This window comes from Necator americanus, chromosome X, assembly GCF_031761385.1.
Source record: "Necator americanus strain Aroian chromosome X, whole genome shotgun sequence".
NCBI classification, from domain to species: domain Eukaryota; kingdom Metazoa; phylum Nematoda; class Chromadorea; order Rhabditida; family Ancylostomatidae; genus Necator; species Necator americanus.
Window position 1 is genome coordinate 816,133 of NC_087376.1, and position 17,879 is coordinate 834,011.

The 17,879-nt window shown below is 40.1% G+C and overlaps 2 protein-coding genes across 5 annotated transcripts; both read right to left on the reverse strand.

Annotated features, from left to right (window-relative positions):
- Positions 1 to 140: 140 nt before the first annotated feature.
- RB195_021118 (uncharacterized protein) lies at positions 141 to 2,576 on the reverse strand (the record flags this gene model as incomplete). 2 transcript variants are annotated; one of them, XM_064207697.1, is made up of 2 exons in its annotated part: positions 141 to 962; positions 2,532 to 2,576. In XM_064207697.1, 2 exons carry the CDS (start codon positions 2,574 to 2,576, stop codon positions 141 to 143), a joined length of 867 nt encoding a protein of 288 aa, XP_064063578.1. The 2 variants fall into 2 exon arrangements, with proteins under 2 accessions (XP_064063578.1, XP_013304893.2); XM_013449439.2 differs by lacking the exon at positions 2,532 to 2,576 and adding an exon at positions 1,052 to 1,192.
- A 1,526-nt stretch (positions 2,577 to 4,102) lies between these two features.
- Positions 4,103 to 14,505, reverse strand: RB195_021119 (uncharacterized protein; the record flags this gene model as incomplete). Of its 3 annotated transcripts, XM_064207699.1 has the most annotated exons (12): positions 4,103 to 4,170; positions 4,917 to 4,993; positions 5,057 to 5,178; positions 5,901 to 6,090; positions 6,549 to 6,637; positions 7,323 to 7,421; positions 7,478 to 7,597; positions 7,826 to 7,897; positions 9,109 to 9,147; positions 11,894 to 11,934; positions 13,461 to 13,464; positions 14,365 to 14,505. In XM_064207699.1, the coding sequence occupies 12 exons, from the start codon at positions 14,503 to 14,505 to the stop codon at positions 4,103 to 4,105; spliced, it is 1,062 nt and encodes a 353-aa protein (XP_064063579.1). The 3 variants fall into 3 exon arrangements, with proteins under 3 accessions (XP_064063579.1, XP_064063580.1, XP_013304894.2); XM_064207698.1 differs by lacking the exons at positions 9,109 to 9,147; positions 11,894 to 11,934; positions 13,461 to 13,464; positions 14,365 to 14,505 and adding an exon at positions 8,403 to 8,432; XM_013449440.2 differs by lacking the exons at positions 9,109 to 9,147; positions 11,894 to 11,934; positions 13,461 to 13,464; positions 14,365 to 14,505 and having other exon boundaries at positions 7,826 to 7,894.
- Positions 14,506 to 17,879: the final 3,374 nt, after the last annotated feature.

Here is a 17,879-nt window from a genome sequence, read left to right on the forward strand (position 1 = left end):
TGTGGAATATTTGAGGACCAACACTGGTAGCGTTACATTGTTTTCACAATTTCATTTCCATTATTTTGACAATTGACAGATTGTGAGAAGTTAAGTTGATGATTTCAATCGTAAAAGTATGGAATCGATATTTTTAATATTTACAGAGTTTGAAGCCGCTGATAACCATTCCGGGCAGTAGATTCGAAATCAGAAGGGCGGTCAGGACACGGGCAGTATTCTGCATCTTTCCCGGGTCTTCCTTCGAGACCCTCATCGCCAATTGTTCCATCAGGGCCTTGAGGTCCTGGCACACCAGTTGCTCCCGGAGGTCCAATCGGTCCGGATCTTCCATGAGATCCATTAAGTCCATTGGGACCAGGCGGTCCTGGGAGTCCTGCATCACCACTAGGACCTTTCGGCCCGGGCCTACCAACTGGATGCTCTGCATCAAGGCCTTTTACTCCTGGAAGTCCAGGCTCTCCGAGCTTTCCAATAGATCCAGCTGGTCCTTGCTCTCCAGGGCTTCCTGGTGTTCCATCTCGTCCCGGGTTTCCATCAATCCCCTTTGGTCCTGGCAGTCCCCGAGGCCCAGGACGACCCAGCGCCCCGGGTGGCCCAGGCGGTCCACTAGGGCAGTAGAAGCAGCCAATTGTATTTCGTCGAGGTACAATGTCATCGGAGTTAAAACCTGGTTTTCCGTCTAGGCCTGATTGTCCTTCAGGACCTGGTGCACCTGGAACTCCCTTTGGTCCTGGAGGACCGGGTGGGCATTTGCTGTCAACGTTGCAGTTACATCGTGTATCTCCGTTAGCTCCTGGTTGCTGGGCAAAGACAGGAGGTGTGGAAGGAGGGCTACCAGGAGGGACTGAAGGTGGTCCATCGCTGGGAGATTTGCTGGTTGATGCATTTTCATACTGACGGCGGACCCTTCTTGCCGATCCAATACTCATAATGTCTTTCCAAAGGTAATCGGTTGTGACCTGGAACAAGTTTTTTTTTTCTATGAATGGCGAGTAATTCTGCTTATATAGCTTGTGATACATATAATAGTTAATAAAACAAATCCAACCCTGAAATTGCTAAGTTCTCTTTCGAGCTCAATCCAGAAGCCAGCTACGTCAGAATAGATGGAGAACATTGCCACGAGGCACGCACCGAGTGTAACGGCAGACACAGAAGATGCAATTAGGGTAGCTGTTTGGACCTTCATCCTTTTCAGTGCAGTAATAGCAAATTTTCTGGACCAAACTCGAGGGAAAAGAATAAATCAGGAACGCTACGAGGCAAACAACAGTCCTCCTTTATAATGAACAAGTGGGTCAGTCTCGGACTCTAAAGATTCGGTTTTTAGCTATCAGAAATGATGGGTGAGGACAGTGCGCAGAAAGTGAACTCGATTAGTTTGCGATCGAACTGGACAGTCGAAACCGTATCTAGTAGGGGAAGGTGATGAAGACAACGCCTAATGCATCATTTTGATTAGTTACGTGTAGAATCTGTCGTAAAAAAAGTGTGTTCGGAGGAGAAACTTTCAAGGAGGTGCACGTCACTGAAAAGATCCGAAACTCTGTGGTAAAACATGGATTTTATAGCGATACCTCTACAATCAAAGACAACAGAAAATGTTTATGTCCTTTCATCATAAATTTCCTATAGTCGAATAATAGAAAAAGAAGTCCAGAAAGAAGTGAGAAGTCATTTAAATAAGTTTTAAAATAGTAAAAAAAAAATGAATCAAGTAAAGTTCCTCTGAAAGCGAGAAATACACATAAACAAAATATATTTCTGGAAAACACGTAGGAATTGCTGGTTAGAAAGTGGGTAAGAGATAGGAAGGGGCAGGCCCACGTGTAGTTTTTTTTTTGTGAATGCGATTACTGCAAGATATAAATTAAATAATTATTGCAGTGAGAAATTCTTGACTTTCCGCCCAGAACTACACCAACGTCACCCCGAAACAACACAGGAATATACTATCAGGTTCAAATTTTTGATAGACACGCTTACCACACTTCTAAAACACTAAATCCGACTGTTTAAGTGTAATTTGGCGCAATGTGGATGTCTATTCTAGATTTCATAAAAAATACGAAATACCACCACTTATTATTCGATCTGTTGCTGAATGATGGTCAAGCATACTCAGAGCAGTCTCTGATCTAAAAATTCTTAAAATATTAAATTAAAATAATCCATTATCACTCCGAACGGTTAGAGAAATCGATAAAGATCACTTTGTTAGGAATATTCGACTTTCTATGCATTATGAAACCACCATTAACAGATGTTGGCTGATTTTTGATGAGCTGTACACGAGTTTCTTAATCGATTTTATTGACTGGCATTTCGGCGAATCGCTTCATTCAGAGCTTCAAATAGGAGATTCAATCCACAATTCAAGTGATCAAACCTCTTCACAACTACCTTGACAATACCCTAATCCTATTAGTTCGAATGTTCTCTTGTCTTGAAACCTCGGCATATTCTGTCTACGTTTGTAAATGAAGGCAATGTATGAGATTGAGTGCTTGATGTGCAGTGCAACTTACACTATGGAGACCGGTAGGAATGTTGGAGTGAGGATTAATGAACATATGGCAGGAAAACGACGAAAAAGTCTGATAACACCACCAGGAAAGCATAGACATGAGGCCAACAACGGAAAAGATTATGATGTGAAATGCGTTATACTGGCTCACGAAAAAGAAATATCGACAAGGAAGACGTTGAAGGCGTTTTGGATTCTTAAAAGAAACCCTTTAATGAATGATAGGAATAAATGCTGGTCGATAACGAATGAGTTCTTGCCACTTGTACCGCTCTGTGACCTATAACCGCCCGATATTCTGTGTGTAGATCAAATAATCCATATCGCCGCTGGTGATCCACACGCAGCAATACTCATTCGCTGGTACAGTGAGCGACAAGGGTGTGCTACCAGCCGCACCACAGTCATCCGGTGGAACGTTGGACTATTTTCAATGTAGATGGGTTCTGCTTCCACTACTTGAACGATTATCGAAACACTGACCCAGGGTAGTGTGGCACTTGACGGGATGAACGTAGCATTGCTCCAGTCATCCTCTATTTAGACCTCTTTGCCCTATCTGCGAAAAAGCCGAAACGTCAGGCAAATAAAAGGTTCCATCTAAAAACCTCGCAGGCAAACTATTACAAAACATCTAATCCTATTTTTGTTCGTGCGTTCTCCTACGTCTCCTCGATCGTGCCTGAGGTACAACTAAAACATCTTTCACCACCAATGAAATGAAAAACTGTAATGGAAAAAAAAGCTGATGCAACTCTCTTCACATTAATCGTATAATCTTTATGTAACTAGTTCCAAGTTTCCAAAACGTATCGACTTATGATTTAATAGGCGCAACCACTCTTCGGCTTATATTATCAAGCAGTTTTTCATCTACTTCTTCGTAAACAGATAATCGTTCACGCAACAACATATTCTCCCTCTGTAAAATGGAGCTTGAATGTATCAAATGTAAGTGAAAAGTTGAAGTGCACATATGGTCGAATGCAGAATTCCCTAATGCAAACCCGTACTTCAATCGATATTCGCATTCCGTTTTTTTTTGTGCTAAATCCCAATGTTTTTTCATGAACCTAAACCATGAGCGGGGTTTGTTCGTCTCTGAACACTTCCCGGCTATTGATGCAAACTCCAGCTTTTGACCTTTCATTTTTCACCACACGTGTTTTACAACATATCTTGGCCTGAAGTTTGAAAATAAGGCAGTTACGATGAGATCAATTCCATCAATTTTAGCAGAAGAGCACATTGAAGAAGACACATTTAGGACATAGTTTTCCTCTAAGTTTCCTTTAAGAAAAACAAAACTAAAAACCTCAAATAGTGAAAAACAGTAAGTATATGGCGAAATAAAGATTTATCTTCCTTCATTAACAAAAACACTTCTTGACGTAGAATCAAGCATTGAATAGACCCAAATGCAGCAAAAAAGAAATAAATTAGAAAAGAAAGCAAGCACTCAAATATTCACTAAAAACAACCACAGGAATTATAATGATAGAATTATAATCAATAGACCGATTGCATGCCTCTTCGCCAACTACATGACAATGCATGTGTCGACGTTCTTTTTCACCATCGCTTCTTGTAGTCATCAACAGAAACACCGCCGGGGCCATAGGCGATAACTAGTAGTAAACCTGTAAATGAAATAATGTTAGAGGAGGAGAAAACAAACGTTACAGTAATGCAATAGGATACAGGGCTTGCGAACGATTTGTGAAGGTGTGCTGAAACTCGCAATAGGTGGGAATTGAATTGATACCAGAAAATTTTAGCACAAGAACAATAGCGTCAGAGTTTCAGCAACGACTCATTGTTTTAAAGAACATCCACAGGAATTGTATGGAAGTAATTTCATGGTTCAACATGGATGCACACATACACATGGACAAGGTTTTTTGAGCTTTGCATGATTTAGTGGCGATTCGTCTGCTTCTAGTAAGCTGATCGAAGCGGACGTAGACGTGACAGAAGTCGATTACCTCCGCGAGACACAACAAACATGCAGGTATGCGAAGATGATGTATTCAACTTTCACACCTTAATAGGATTTGCCAGGACCACGCATAAAACAGGAACCCCGCTACCAATGTAGGAGTGTAAAAAGAATGTCATGGGAAAGGATCAAGCACGCTGTACATTGTTCAAAATTCCTATGAGGCGACACTATGAACCAGCACTGAATGGTCCTACGAAATAATACAATTACTCTTTTACGATTGTGCACGGAAATAATGGATGGAGAGAGAGAGTAGAAGTCAAAAATACAAGGTTGAAGGTTCCAGGTTTTGGCATGATTAGGTTACGTTCGGATCTGACGCTACTAGAGTCCAAGAATGTTGAATTGCATAATAAAATTACGACAGAGTAAGATTCAGTGTACCTCCGATCACAGACATTGTTTGGAAGAAGTCATACTTCATGAAATCACGATAAAAACGATCAGATGGGACGGTCCACCTGCAAATAAAGAGAGGCAATAGGTACAAAATATCCAGTAGAGAAGTTACGGAGAACACTGACCAGGCGTTCAACCAGAGATTTAGCCCGAACAGCCAGACAACGAGGAACATCGCAGATAACTTTGTCTTGTATCCAACACAAACCAGCATAATCAGAGCGAATCCGACAACAATTTCGACCACCTGGAAAACGAATAGGTAATCCTGAGTGATATATTCTAAAGATTCAGCGCTTCTTTCGCAGGAGACCGCGAGCTACAAAATGTTCCTAATTAGCAACTATAAGTAAAAGAGGTGCAGGCTAGGCAGCCAAGGTAAACGTAGTTGCAATTCGGTTAAAACGACCTGACTTCTGGAACAATTGGGTACTGGGCTGCGACCGCAAAGGAATCCTCGCTAGACCCAATCGGGCTGCCGAGGTCACCGAAAGTACACTTCGAGGACAAACGCTTACGCAGATGCATTCGAAGTCAGACCGTTTGACAGAACTGCATTGCAACCACTGTGAACAACGCTACGACCTTTTTAATTCTAAAAAAAAATACAAAAGGTGAAATGTTGGAGATGAATTACTGCTAGACAAGGTAGAGTGCCAATTTTTACTTAAAACGGTGTACTCTAAAATCATTAACTGAAATTGGATTAACATGGATGTATTGACTTTCTACACCGACCACAGTGATTTCTACGACAACCATATGGGGATCAAATTCATCATCGTTATAAAAATGAGCAGATTACATTTGAATAGTACGTGGTGCAGTGGCAAAAACATATGAATCTCTCTCAGCTCATAGGAAGAAAGTCATCACAAAATAAGGATATATGATAGATGATGAGAAGAAAAGGTGTTCAACACGCACTTCATCATATTCTACAAAATTAAGAAGAAATACACATTTTACCTGCAGAAGGCTCATTTCGAAATGTAGCAAGGATGTGAACATGAAGATCAGGAGCACACGTCCAGCTAGTAACATGTACGATTTCGGTTTGTTTGAGTCACCCATCGTTGGCACTCCAGCAAAAAGTGATGCTTTTTCTTCTTGAGTTTCAGCCAGGAGCAGCACCAATCCTCCACCAACAGCAACATTTCTGGAGAAAATAGTGAGAAATTCTTCTTGAAAAACGCAAGACAAAAATGCGAAAATGTATGTATGGAACGTGAAAAGTGGCGGTGCGGTTCATTTTAAACGTGACCTAATTGACGTAAATGCTCTAAACGCCCATCAAAATGTATTTTCCATCCAGATTACTACTATCTTCTGCGTGATTTCGATCGCTTTTTTATATTTGGAGAAGTTGTAATCTACATTTTGAATAATCATAAATCGAAAGCGCTAATGGTTGCATAATCTCTTTAAATGTTGCGGTAAGAGGAAATCGAGATTCATCAAGAAAATCAAGATCAAGGTCAGATTTTCAAATAAGCTCCGTATCTATTAATTCGATGAGGATTAAGTTATATTTCATTGCTGTTCAATGGATTAGGCATACTAGATCGATGGCTCTGAATGGTTTAGAAAAAAAAGAAAATAATTAATAAAGCCAACCTAGCAAGGAATTTCAGATCCCATAGAATATGGTAAGCAACAGTTTGTAGGAGGACAATAGATCCGAGTACAGCACAGGCAATTGTTACCTTAAAATAGTGGATCACTTCAAAAAAAAAAAAAACTGATAGTGTCAATATCCGAGGTCCTTTGCTCGCGATGCTGGAGCTATTACAATAAGAGGAGCTGAGTATTCATTATTGTGCTTACGGCTGAAGAATACAGAATTGCAAAACGTCCCAGTCACTTAATTCCTGTTAAGGCATCATTACAAAGAGCTATGAATGTACTACCAACCGCTTGTATAACAACAACAATTCTGACTGACAGCTGGAAAAGTAGTGAGGCGTTGTAGGCAGAAAAAGGACGCTTTTGTATAAGTTCGATAAAGTGCTACAGATGAAGCGCGCAGAAAATATCATTTCTCGCCAAGGATCTCCACGAAGATATCGTGGCAGTGCCTTTTGTGTTCAATGGCATTTCGAGGATTGCGGAAAGCATCCCTTATAGTCCTTTATGACAAAATTTACTGAAAAAAATCGAGAAGTTTACGTTCTACAGTATATGTATATATTCGCGTAAAAGCAGTGGTACAGTGCAAAATTTATTCATACAAGCTTCAACAACCTTGTAGTGGGAGTACACCTAGGTAACGGAATTCAACTGCCCAAATGCTTGTAAGAAGAGTAAGGAACGAGTGTCCTACGACGAATCCCATGACCATACGAGCTATTCCAAAGACATTTATAATGGAATAAAGACTAAAAAACCTACTTTCTTCCTTAGCATGATCATGATGACGGGCACGAATTGTCCAAAGAAATTGTAAATCACAAAACAACTCGCAAGGAACCATCCACATGACCAGGATTCCTATAAAAACTGTTGTTGTTAATTATATCAACTATAGGAACAAAGAAATCAGGGACCTGCATAAACTGTCGTTGATCTTCCCATTGGAACCACATCCTAATTCCATCTTCTAAAAATGTGGAAATAAGGCAAAGTCGTGCGACGTGTGGTAGAACATGCCTGGTACGACGAAGCACCTGCAATCGATATTCATGAGCACATGTCATCCATCACAACTCAAGTTGGAAATGTCATAGGCTGTAGAGGATTCAGGATATATTTTACAAGGGGTTTCGGTTAAATGCATATGAGAAAAAGCGCATGAGGAACTAAATACTACCTCTGATCAGAAAAAAAAAAACAAAAAAAAAAGAAACAAAGGAAGGTCATGTCATCCTAGCAAAACAAAAGGAAGAAAAACTTACGTCGTCCGCTAAATCCTCCGCTCCTGCAAACAACTCTCGTTGCGGACCTCCTGCGCGGAACTGATCCATCACCTTAAATATCTCTTTTGTCGAAAGCGTGTCTAATATGATTGAGGAATTAAGGCGTAAAACCTATTGGATAATTAGTGCTAAAGTCAGCAGAGACGTCGCTACTAGAAATGAAATTGATGGTAGTCTGTAACGCTAGAAAAGGGCTACACAACTGAAATAATCCAGAGGTTCGACTTCCGAAGTATGCTTATTTAAATTGAATTGTTATACCCATAAGCTGTACGGAGCACAACAGTCATTAGTAATCCAGGTTCAACTGCCTATAAAAAGATCACGGCTTTGTCGTCCTTTTGGTATCACGTCAACTGTTTCTTTCAAAAAAAATTTCAAAAAAAAAATTGATAAAGGGTGAAGGGACACGAGTTTACTAAAGTACAAAGTAGGCAGAGATCACTTAGAAGTTTGTTTGGTAAGGGTGGAACAGTTCCATATGCGAAAACAAGTTCAACAGATTTCCTATATTGAAGGGAAATAGCTAACGTTCGTAGACATAGAGAAGCCTAACCGTAGAAGATCCTTGGTGAAGAATGTTCATTGGAAGAGTTATGTACCGATCTTCATCTAGCCAAAAGAGAAAAAAAAATGTTATCGAAAGCAGCAAAAGATTGGCGGAAGTAGTGTAACACGTAACGGGATTGTCATAAGTGCACCTGAATGTGTTGAGTATGCACAAAAACAAACACGATCAACTTGGAACAGGTCCAGAGACGGGCACAGGGGCATTAAGGTGATCAGCAAGCAGCAGAAAGCTGCAGGAAGCAATGAGCAGACAAAACCAGCCACCACTTCAAATCCACCTTATCCGATCGATGAACGGGCAATGGTGATCAGTTTCATGAGAACTAGTGAGATGCTAGAGGAAATTACGACGATCCGACAATACATGGCCGGAAAAACCGCGACGCGTCCGCTCGCAAGGTGATGTGTAGCCGTAGAGTCGAATCGGTCCGGACTTCGTCACCTCGGGCAATAATTAGGTACTTATTGGAGAATTTAGTACACATCGTAATAGTACTGTGATGCTAAGATGTGTTGTTGGATACAAAAACTCTGAGAGGAATTCAGTTAGATTTAGATGAGATGCGATCATTGATATTCGTGAGCGTAAGTTTTGGGTATCAATTGAAAGCTCGTGGATGTCGGCTGGAGCTCGGAGGTAGCTCGTGACGGGCTTGATCTGCGGTCAAATTGTTTACACAGTGAGGACGTACCGCCGAGATCGTGGTCAGAATCGCATTGAAATTCGTCCGCTGTGAGTGTCAACAGTGCGCGCTGTGCCTCAATGTACTGTTGCTTCTTTGTACCAGTTATTGAAAGAGTTCTTGTAGACGATATTGATGATCTCATCTATAGGAATTGTAGCATGGAAACCAGCTGCCTCTCCATGCTAAAAACATAAACTCCTTAAGGTTCCGGAGGAAAAACTTGGAAAAACTTTTCTGTGGAGTAAAATATTCGTCATAATAGTCGAAATATTCCTAGAGTGCAACAAAAAATATTACTGTGGACCTTCAAAAAAACACATTACCTTGAATTAGGCGTGTGAGGGTTGTAGTTAAAGAAAAGAAAGAAATGTAAAAGAAATGTTTCTTAAAGTCAGGTCAAAACGACCTGAAACCTGACCTGCTATTGATTAAGCAGTTGCACATAAACAGTGCGGTGAAGGCGTTACTCGTCGTTGCAGTACGATTGGATCTGACGAGGGTCCCACCAATATACGGTCATGAAAAAGTGAGTTAACGCTTACTTTACTATGACGAACTGAAAATTTTTACAGTGGTCCAACCAATTTGTTACGAGTGGTCCCTAGCGGACGTATCCGTTTTGCTTCCAGTGTTTTTCGTTCCTTACGACTATTTTTTTAAAACCAAACATGCCTCAAAATAGAAAAATAGGAAGCTATGAATCCATGATCTCTGAGAGTAGAAACATATGATATATGATATATAGGTTTATAGCTTCATGTTGTGTTTCTTCCTTTCTGTCCCAAAATATGTTTTGGAAGGAATTCGTTTTTTAATACATACGGAATTTTCTCCTTGAATCGCAAACTTTGTTGGACACAGGTGTTCTGTCATGTAGAACAAAATATGTAAGGAAAAGATGAATTGATTGTAGATCGAGACGATCTCATATCGAAGTGCCAACCTCACAGCCGAGGTTTTTGGCGCCTTGCCACTTCTCATGGCATTATACTTACACTTGGTACTTATCCCTCGAACTCTATTTTTAAGGGAATTCCCGAAACTATTTCGGGATGAAGCAGCATTTTCAAGAGTCCTGTCCTAGTAACAACGTAACCTTAGAATTATTGTGGATTTCTCGTTAGAATTAAATTGTACGCTGTTTAATACATATTAGTCTGCTATAAAACAAATAGTAGAAAGACAGCGACGTTTTTGCGGCGTAAAAGTGGACGCAGTTGGTTTTCATCGACATCCAGAACATGAACGTTCAAAGCCATCATGCAACGAAATTGAGGATGTTGGGGTCTTTACACAAATAAATATTTTTAGGTGTGTAGTTCACGGATATGAGCGCGATCACCCTCAATGCCCATAATTTAGATTCTTGAGACACGGCGTGAGAAAAAGCCCTGACGCATCTGATCCCCATGCGAGGCACCAGGTAACGCCCCACCTCTTCGAGAGCAGGTATACGCGTCGCATCAGTCAGGGAGCGGGAAATGCAACGTCAGCAGTCTGTTGGGTGCTTGGTCGCTCGCAAAAGCCGCAGGTACCATGTTCTCGCGGGTGTGACACGTTGCTAGTTGTATCGTAGGTGGATCTGATGCGACAGGACAGTTCCAAGCGCCATTTCTCTGGATGACTAGTAGGAATTGAACGTGATAGCGTCTATACTCATGGACTATGACCCTAACCCTATCTGATCATGGAGAAACTCCAGCATCTTCGGTTTCGTGGTATGCTGCGCGTAAGACACTCGGAGGCTGCTCTGCTGCTGGTTGTCGCTCTCGAAATCACTCGGAGATAGTTGATATATGGGCCCAATGTTTCAACAGAAACTCAGAGGAATATGAAAAGTCGGAGATACCCATGGTGAATATAATTTCAAAGAAATATCATCCTCTTTCTTTAAAAAATTGTTGGAAAGCATATGAATACGGACCAGTGAATATGTGGGGGCCTGAAATTGCGGTTATTATTCGGACGAGTTGTAGTTGACGAAGTTGGCGAAGACTCATGGGACTTATCCTGTATACCTTCATGTCTTTTCATTTCAGACTTTACAAAATCTACGAAGTAAACAAATCGAGAAAGAATCTAGAGATGAAGGAATGCAGGATAAGATGAAGGTGTTTGTTTCCAACTTTTTTTTTGTGTTTTGTGAAAAGATCTACTGTCTATTTATCACATGGTTTAAAAAAATACGAATATATGACGGTAAAACCTACAGGTCGAGTAAATGATGAAAAAAGCGTAGACAATAACTGATTATTTTGAAGAAATCATCGAATTGAGAAAAACTCACTTTCTGATTGCAGAAGCCGTCAAAATGTCAGTCACCGCGTCATTACTAAGTTCGGATACGTTGTTCCGATTGCAAACAAAGATCCCGATATCGGTTCCAGAAATATTAAGATTTGTTCGGATCACAGGATACTAGAATTACAGAACAATCGTTGAAGTCAGAGGTTTTTGCTAGAACCTTCCATGCGCTTATTTTCCTGTGAATTTCAAACCTGTCCACCACCGACTTAATGCATGGTCAGGGTTTCACAGGTTCTGAGAGGATTTTACATGACCTGAAATAAAAGGCGAAAGAGCGTTAGCATTGAGTTTTTAAAAGAAAAATGGAGATGAAGTTTCAGGAAAACTATGGTTATATACGGACATTTTTTGATGGATACTCACAATAAGAAGGATGACAGGCTAAGATTTGACCGGTTCCTCAACTTTCGTTAGGATTTTGTGTAGCGCTTCCTGCTTGCATCGATTGATTTGACCACACGGGTGTGGCGCCGAAACGACGCACCGGCCGAACACTTTCCCGCTCTTTGACGAATGTTTCGTGATCTACACGAGAATGAAACCAGTTCATGGAAAAATGTTAGGGGAACTGTTGTTGTGGTCAAAAAAGTAAAGGTGTTATAAAATTAAAATGAAACATCTTCCATCGCATAATTTCTGGGAGAAAAATCACATCATATCTTAGTTACACTTCCTGAGACTTGCTTACCGGATCCTAGAATAGAAGAATTCCTATTTCTGAAATACCTCCTCCAAAATATGTGTAGAGGACCCCACAGAGTGACGAAGGGTGGTTAAAGGGTGACAGTAGGAATAAATGTTGCTTTTATATGCTCGGATGTATGTATGTCGTTGCTTGCGAACAATTGACCGAATGGATCTGGTGGATCTGGTTTGGAAGCTTCGATTTATAGTCGTGATCTATAGTTATTTGTGTACTTATACAATCTAAAGCATTTACTTGCACTTACTTATTACATTTACTTGTACAATTTATTTGTGTAGTTGTACAATTCTAAGTCTAGGAAGTACTGAAAGAGTTTGATGTGAGGAAAAGTCTACCAAATCTATTAGAAAGACATGAAATTCACTAGAATCGTTTGAGGATGGTCCCTGAATGATGCGGTTGAGGTTCCTGTTTACTGATGTGGTCGTTCGGCTCAGTTTAAACTTCCTTTAACTCTTTAAGTCTAAGCAATACACAATTTTCATCTGTAGAGGATTTCAAACCGGGCACAAAAAATGTGTTGGTTTTCACTCTTAGGGAGTTAAAGATTGTTCCAATAAAACTATTAAGAAAGATGGAATTCACGAGAATGGTCCCTGAATAGTAATGCTGTTGAGAGCTTCTCATTTACTGATGCGGTCGTCCCGGTCAGTTTAAACTCACTCAAACTAGCCCATACACCATTTTCATCGGCAAAGAATTTCAAAACCGGGCACAAAAAATGTGTCGGTTTTGACTCATAGAGAGTGTTCCAACAAAACTATTAGGAGAGATGAAATTCAGGAAAATCGCCCGAGAATGGTCCCTGAATACTGATGCGGTCACGGGGTTCTCATTTACTGATGCGGTCGCGGCGGGTCAGTTTAAACTCGAACCGCTACTATCTATTTGACAAAGAGGTTCTGCCAAACGTCGTCTTCATTTCCGTCTTAGCCGCAACCCAATCCATTGTCAACACACAACGCACATTCACGCTAACATGTGCGACCTACCCCCTATTGCAGCTCATTTAACGCTCTCATTAACAAACACAACAACCCCTGTTCACCATCGCTCGAATATTGCTGCCTATCATCTCATCTTCGAGATAAATAGAGGAAGGAAGGAAGCAACGATGTCTGAATGCCGGCGATAAACGTAAACATAGCTTGGAACGAAATATTGACCGATATACAACATGTAAAGTGCATGTTTATGAACACATCACTCTCATTGGTACAACGATCAAGATTATCCACTACGATACACCACTCTCCATTGAACAGATCTGCCTGCTATGCATTGTGAATTTTGACCAACTTGCTCATTTTATTGGGAGGGGAAAAAAAATCAAAGACACTCTCACCGTGCTAAAATTGTTCACCGACGTCTTTTGCCTCTTTTTGTGTATGGTCGAAGAATTTCAGTTACATCAATTTATTGGAATAGGAGTGTTGTGAAACGATTCGAATCCTGACAAATGAGAATTTAGAAAAAGTCATTTGAACGTGTATGAAAACAAGGTTGTCATCAAGAAGAACAATGACATAAGACAAATACAGGATTACATCGAATTCCAAACAGTTACTGTAAAATGCCATTTCAACATTGGAACTTTTAGTGCAGAACAGTTCTGGTGGTGTTCAGTCGATCGTTTTCGCGTTCACAAATCGATTGATGTCCATGTATAAGAGTAAGGAACAACTTGAAACGAGTTATGAAAAAGGAAAGACGAAAAAACTTAGGATAGACCTTTTTTTCGTCTTCTTTCAAAGAAATACCGGTTTTACACACAACTACTTCTGATAAGCGAATAGTAGGGAAAACAAAACAACAACAAGAATCCACGTACTACATGGAGGGCTTTCGAGTCCTCAAGATTATCCTCAGGATTCGTGACAGATCTTGTCTAGCATTTTTAAGGAAATTTATGAATTTTTCATACCCTCATTTTGTTTTCTGTATTCGATTATTATTGCACTCCTTGAAGAAATAAGAGCTTTCAAATAAACCTTCTGTGAAATCGTTTTGCATTAGGTTCTTATGAATTCTTCTGCTTTTTGGATGAGGTATGGAATGAAGTTTCCTGTTTGAAAACAAAATGTTTAAGAAAAATGACCATGACGAGTTTATTTTATTCCTCTATTGAACCTCCTCGTGAGGAGTTACACCTGGGCCGTCGAATAGGTAATCTGTGAGTTCCGTCCTTCCAGTGATTGGTGGAAGTCTGGAAAATAACTGTTCGCCATTCGATGACTTCGAAATCTAACCCATACACCGTTCTCACCTGCAAAGAATTTCAAACCGAACTCAAAAAATTTGTCGGCTTTTACTCGTAAAGCGTTAAACATTGTTCCAATAAAACCATGGATTAGAGGTTTTAGACGGAGCCAGATGATTGCGGCGCTCATTTTCCTGACATTTTCCTCATTTCCAATATAGCAGTGAAGGTATGAGTGTCCTTTCTCTCGATATGTCAACTACCTTAGCTAGGCCAATTTCTACCAGCCTATTTATTCAGGATCCCATTGTTGGACTCCTGGATGAGTTCCTCAGTTAATGCCGAGTTTGACAATTCCAGAATGATTCCAGTATCCTGAGAGCTCATACAACCACGTTTTAGTCAAACTTTTGTTTAACTGTTGTGTATGAAATAACAAAGTCCCCAGTTTTGGCTCTAACATCGCATTAATCTTTCTTTAATCTAAACCTTAAGCCAACAAAACATTTTATCACTGCTCGTAACTCGGCTTTTTCCATCCTTCCCTGGAAAACAAAACAATTTGAGAGCTTTTCTGAAACCTCACGGAATAGAAACCTTCGAAGTCGTTCTTTATCACGGTAGGGTAGGCCTGGACTTCTCAGCTATCCCTCCTATACGGTAATCAGCCATGGTTTTGATCAGATCCAGGACACTTTCGAAAGGGTAAACGTCACATGTATGAGCCCCTTTTTGAAATCTAATAAATCTTCCCTCCAATACAAATAAATACTGTACTTCCATTCAGAGGCCTAGAGTATGACATCAGCGTTCCAATTCTTGTTTATTTCTTTCCACTCTGTTTTCCGGATGATATTCTGGCGGCAGATCAGAATTAATCGAATGGAGAATTTATTTGGCGTTGATGTGCTGTTGCTTCTGATGTTCACGTGGCATTGTGGTCCTCACTGGAATCGCTGGTCTCGCCATCCTGACGAGAACATCCCCACATTGACATGCTACACAGAGCGAGGCGGTTCGATAGTGGTTTGTGATCGGATGTGTGGAGGCTGGATTTCCGCAGATTGCCCGCATAGAAACAGTTCCCAAAGGCAACGAAATCCAGAAAGAGGTATGTTCACGTGAAAAGAGTAACTACAAATCAAGGTTGCCAATTAGAAATAGTCCTAATCAAGTTTTTAAATCAATTAAAAACTACGTTTCAACATGCCAAGATTCAAAGACAGTCGAACATGGGCAGCAGTCCTAATTAAGTTTTTCGAAACATACATAAAACAGATACCTATTGGGGTTTTGCTTTACAAATTGTAATGTAAAGTTAATACTTGTAATCGGTCTCTTTACAGCTATTTGTGCCAGCAATTATGAGTAGATGCGTAAGTTATGGAAGTATGTTTTTGTTTCCGGAATGGTCAACATCAACCTCTTGTGGACTTTGTTGCAATTTCAACAAGACTAACAAAACAATTGGAAATGTTATGATTTTGTGCCTCAAACGGCAAAAAGGTTTTGACATCGAGTTCCGCGATGGTTTTTCTTATTATCTTGTAGTTTAAATTGCATTTTCGGATAATCTAACCCTTCGTACAGGAAACAACCAACCTTTGTAATATTAATCAAAATTCTCTATTTGATAACAGTGAACTGTGATCCCAACACGTTGCAACTTCTCAGCCCCTTCCTATAACCCATTAAAATATATTTATATGGGGATATTATGCCTAAGACAGACTTGTTTTCGACGCACATTTCAAAAATAGTGGGGAGAAAGTCGAATTTCTGGAGTATGATAATAAATCCCGAGGGATTTATTTGTGGTATCAGATTCCAACTGCAGGCTTCTTGACAAATTTGTAGTTGTAAGTAAATATTACTTAGCAATGGCGTTGAACAACAGAAAAAAAAACCTCGGAATTCGGTTTATGACATCCAATTTGATCATTGTACAAAGATCCTAACAGTTATCGAACTCTATATTCGCTGTATGCTTTAAAGAAAAAAATAAGAATGTACAAAATACTATCATTCAGGGAATCTTCTGCCTTTATTATTATGAATTGTTATTGCGGCATAAATTGAAAACAATAAATTCGAAGCATAGCATATCTATGAGTCACAATATGGCTTTCGGTCTGCGAAGCACATTCCTTTGTTCCCGAAATTACTAATCTCGGATCACCTTTGATCCATGAAGCTTGTGGAGAGGCACTCAAAATCGTTCACATACGGCCTGCTGAGATTGTTTACTTAGTTGCAATAAAAAAAATCCTCGGTTAAGTAATTTCAATACTAATGCAGTCAATCTTTCAAAAATGATTGACTCGTCTTTTTAGAATCCAGAACAAGACCGAAAAAATGAGAATGGCAGAAGAATTCAGAGGAATTTCTTTTCTTGTACAATAATTGCTTTTATTTAAAAAAATAAAGCGTTACCATAACATTACGAGTATATGGGAGCTTGTAGCAATCAGTTAGACAACTGAATTCGTGGTTCCACAACGATCTATGGAGTGCTTATCGCATAGTATTTGTTCGCAAGGTATTCTCGTACATGGTTTGAGACAAAATCTCCTACTTTTGATTCCTTCATTTTCCTGTTAAACCAATCCTCCGTATAGTTGGCTCGGTGTTCAGCCGAGTAAGCGCGACGCGTCTGTCGCGTTCACTTCCTTTCATTCTTTGACGTATAAGCTTTTCTTTCCTCTGCTTTGTGCTAATTAGAGGCACATCGCCTTGGAAGATTCAACACTTTCGGGATCGGGCATAGTTTCAATGGCAACAACTGTATACCTCTGACTTCTCTCTTGAACTTTTTTTTGTCAAAGTAGAATTTTATTAGTAATATCGATAACCTAAAACACAGTGAATCATATAGGCTAAATAAAAGAAAAAAAAAAACATAGCGTTCGGAACAAACGTCATAAACTACAACAATTCATCTTCATATCAAAATGAAGTGATGAGTACATGGAGGAACATGAAAGATGTCTAGCAGTTCCTTACTTATCACGTGAAACAGAACAACATTCAAATTTCGTTGCAAGAAATCGTCAGGATACTCGACAATAAAAAAAAAGAATAACTCGAAACGCTCATACGTCATCGTGTAAGGACAGATATTTTGACAAAAAGAAATCGAGGATCTACTTTCGTTTCTCAAACACTATAAAAATCAAATAGGGTGAATGGGGTGTTATAGTTCCCTTACCCGGTGCGGTAATAGTTAGCGCGGATGCACTTTACGGAGACAGGAAACGTAAAATAAGAAGAAATGAAAAATAAAAAATAAAAATAAGTAAAAAAAAAACTTAGCAAGCCGTCACGGACAGCAAAGCCACGGACGTAGGCCAAGCCCCACGGCGCCCGACTAGAAAACCCGTGCGAGACGAGCACCGACCGAACGAGATCATCCATCAAAGCGTGATACGAGGCTCCGCGGCAAGAGGGGAGCGCGAGCTATTTGGGACGAGAACAAGCCGATAGCGGTTTTATACATTGGCTACATCAAGCAAATCACCGTTGAGGATCACAGAGTACGGCGGAAGACGGGCCACGGACCAACGA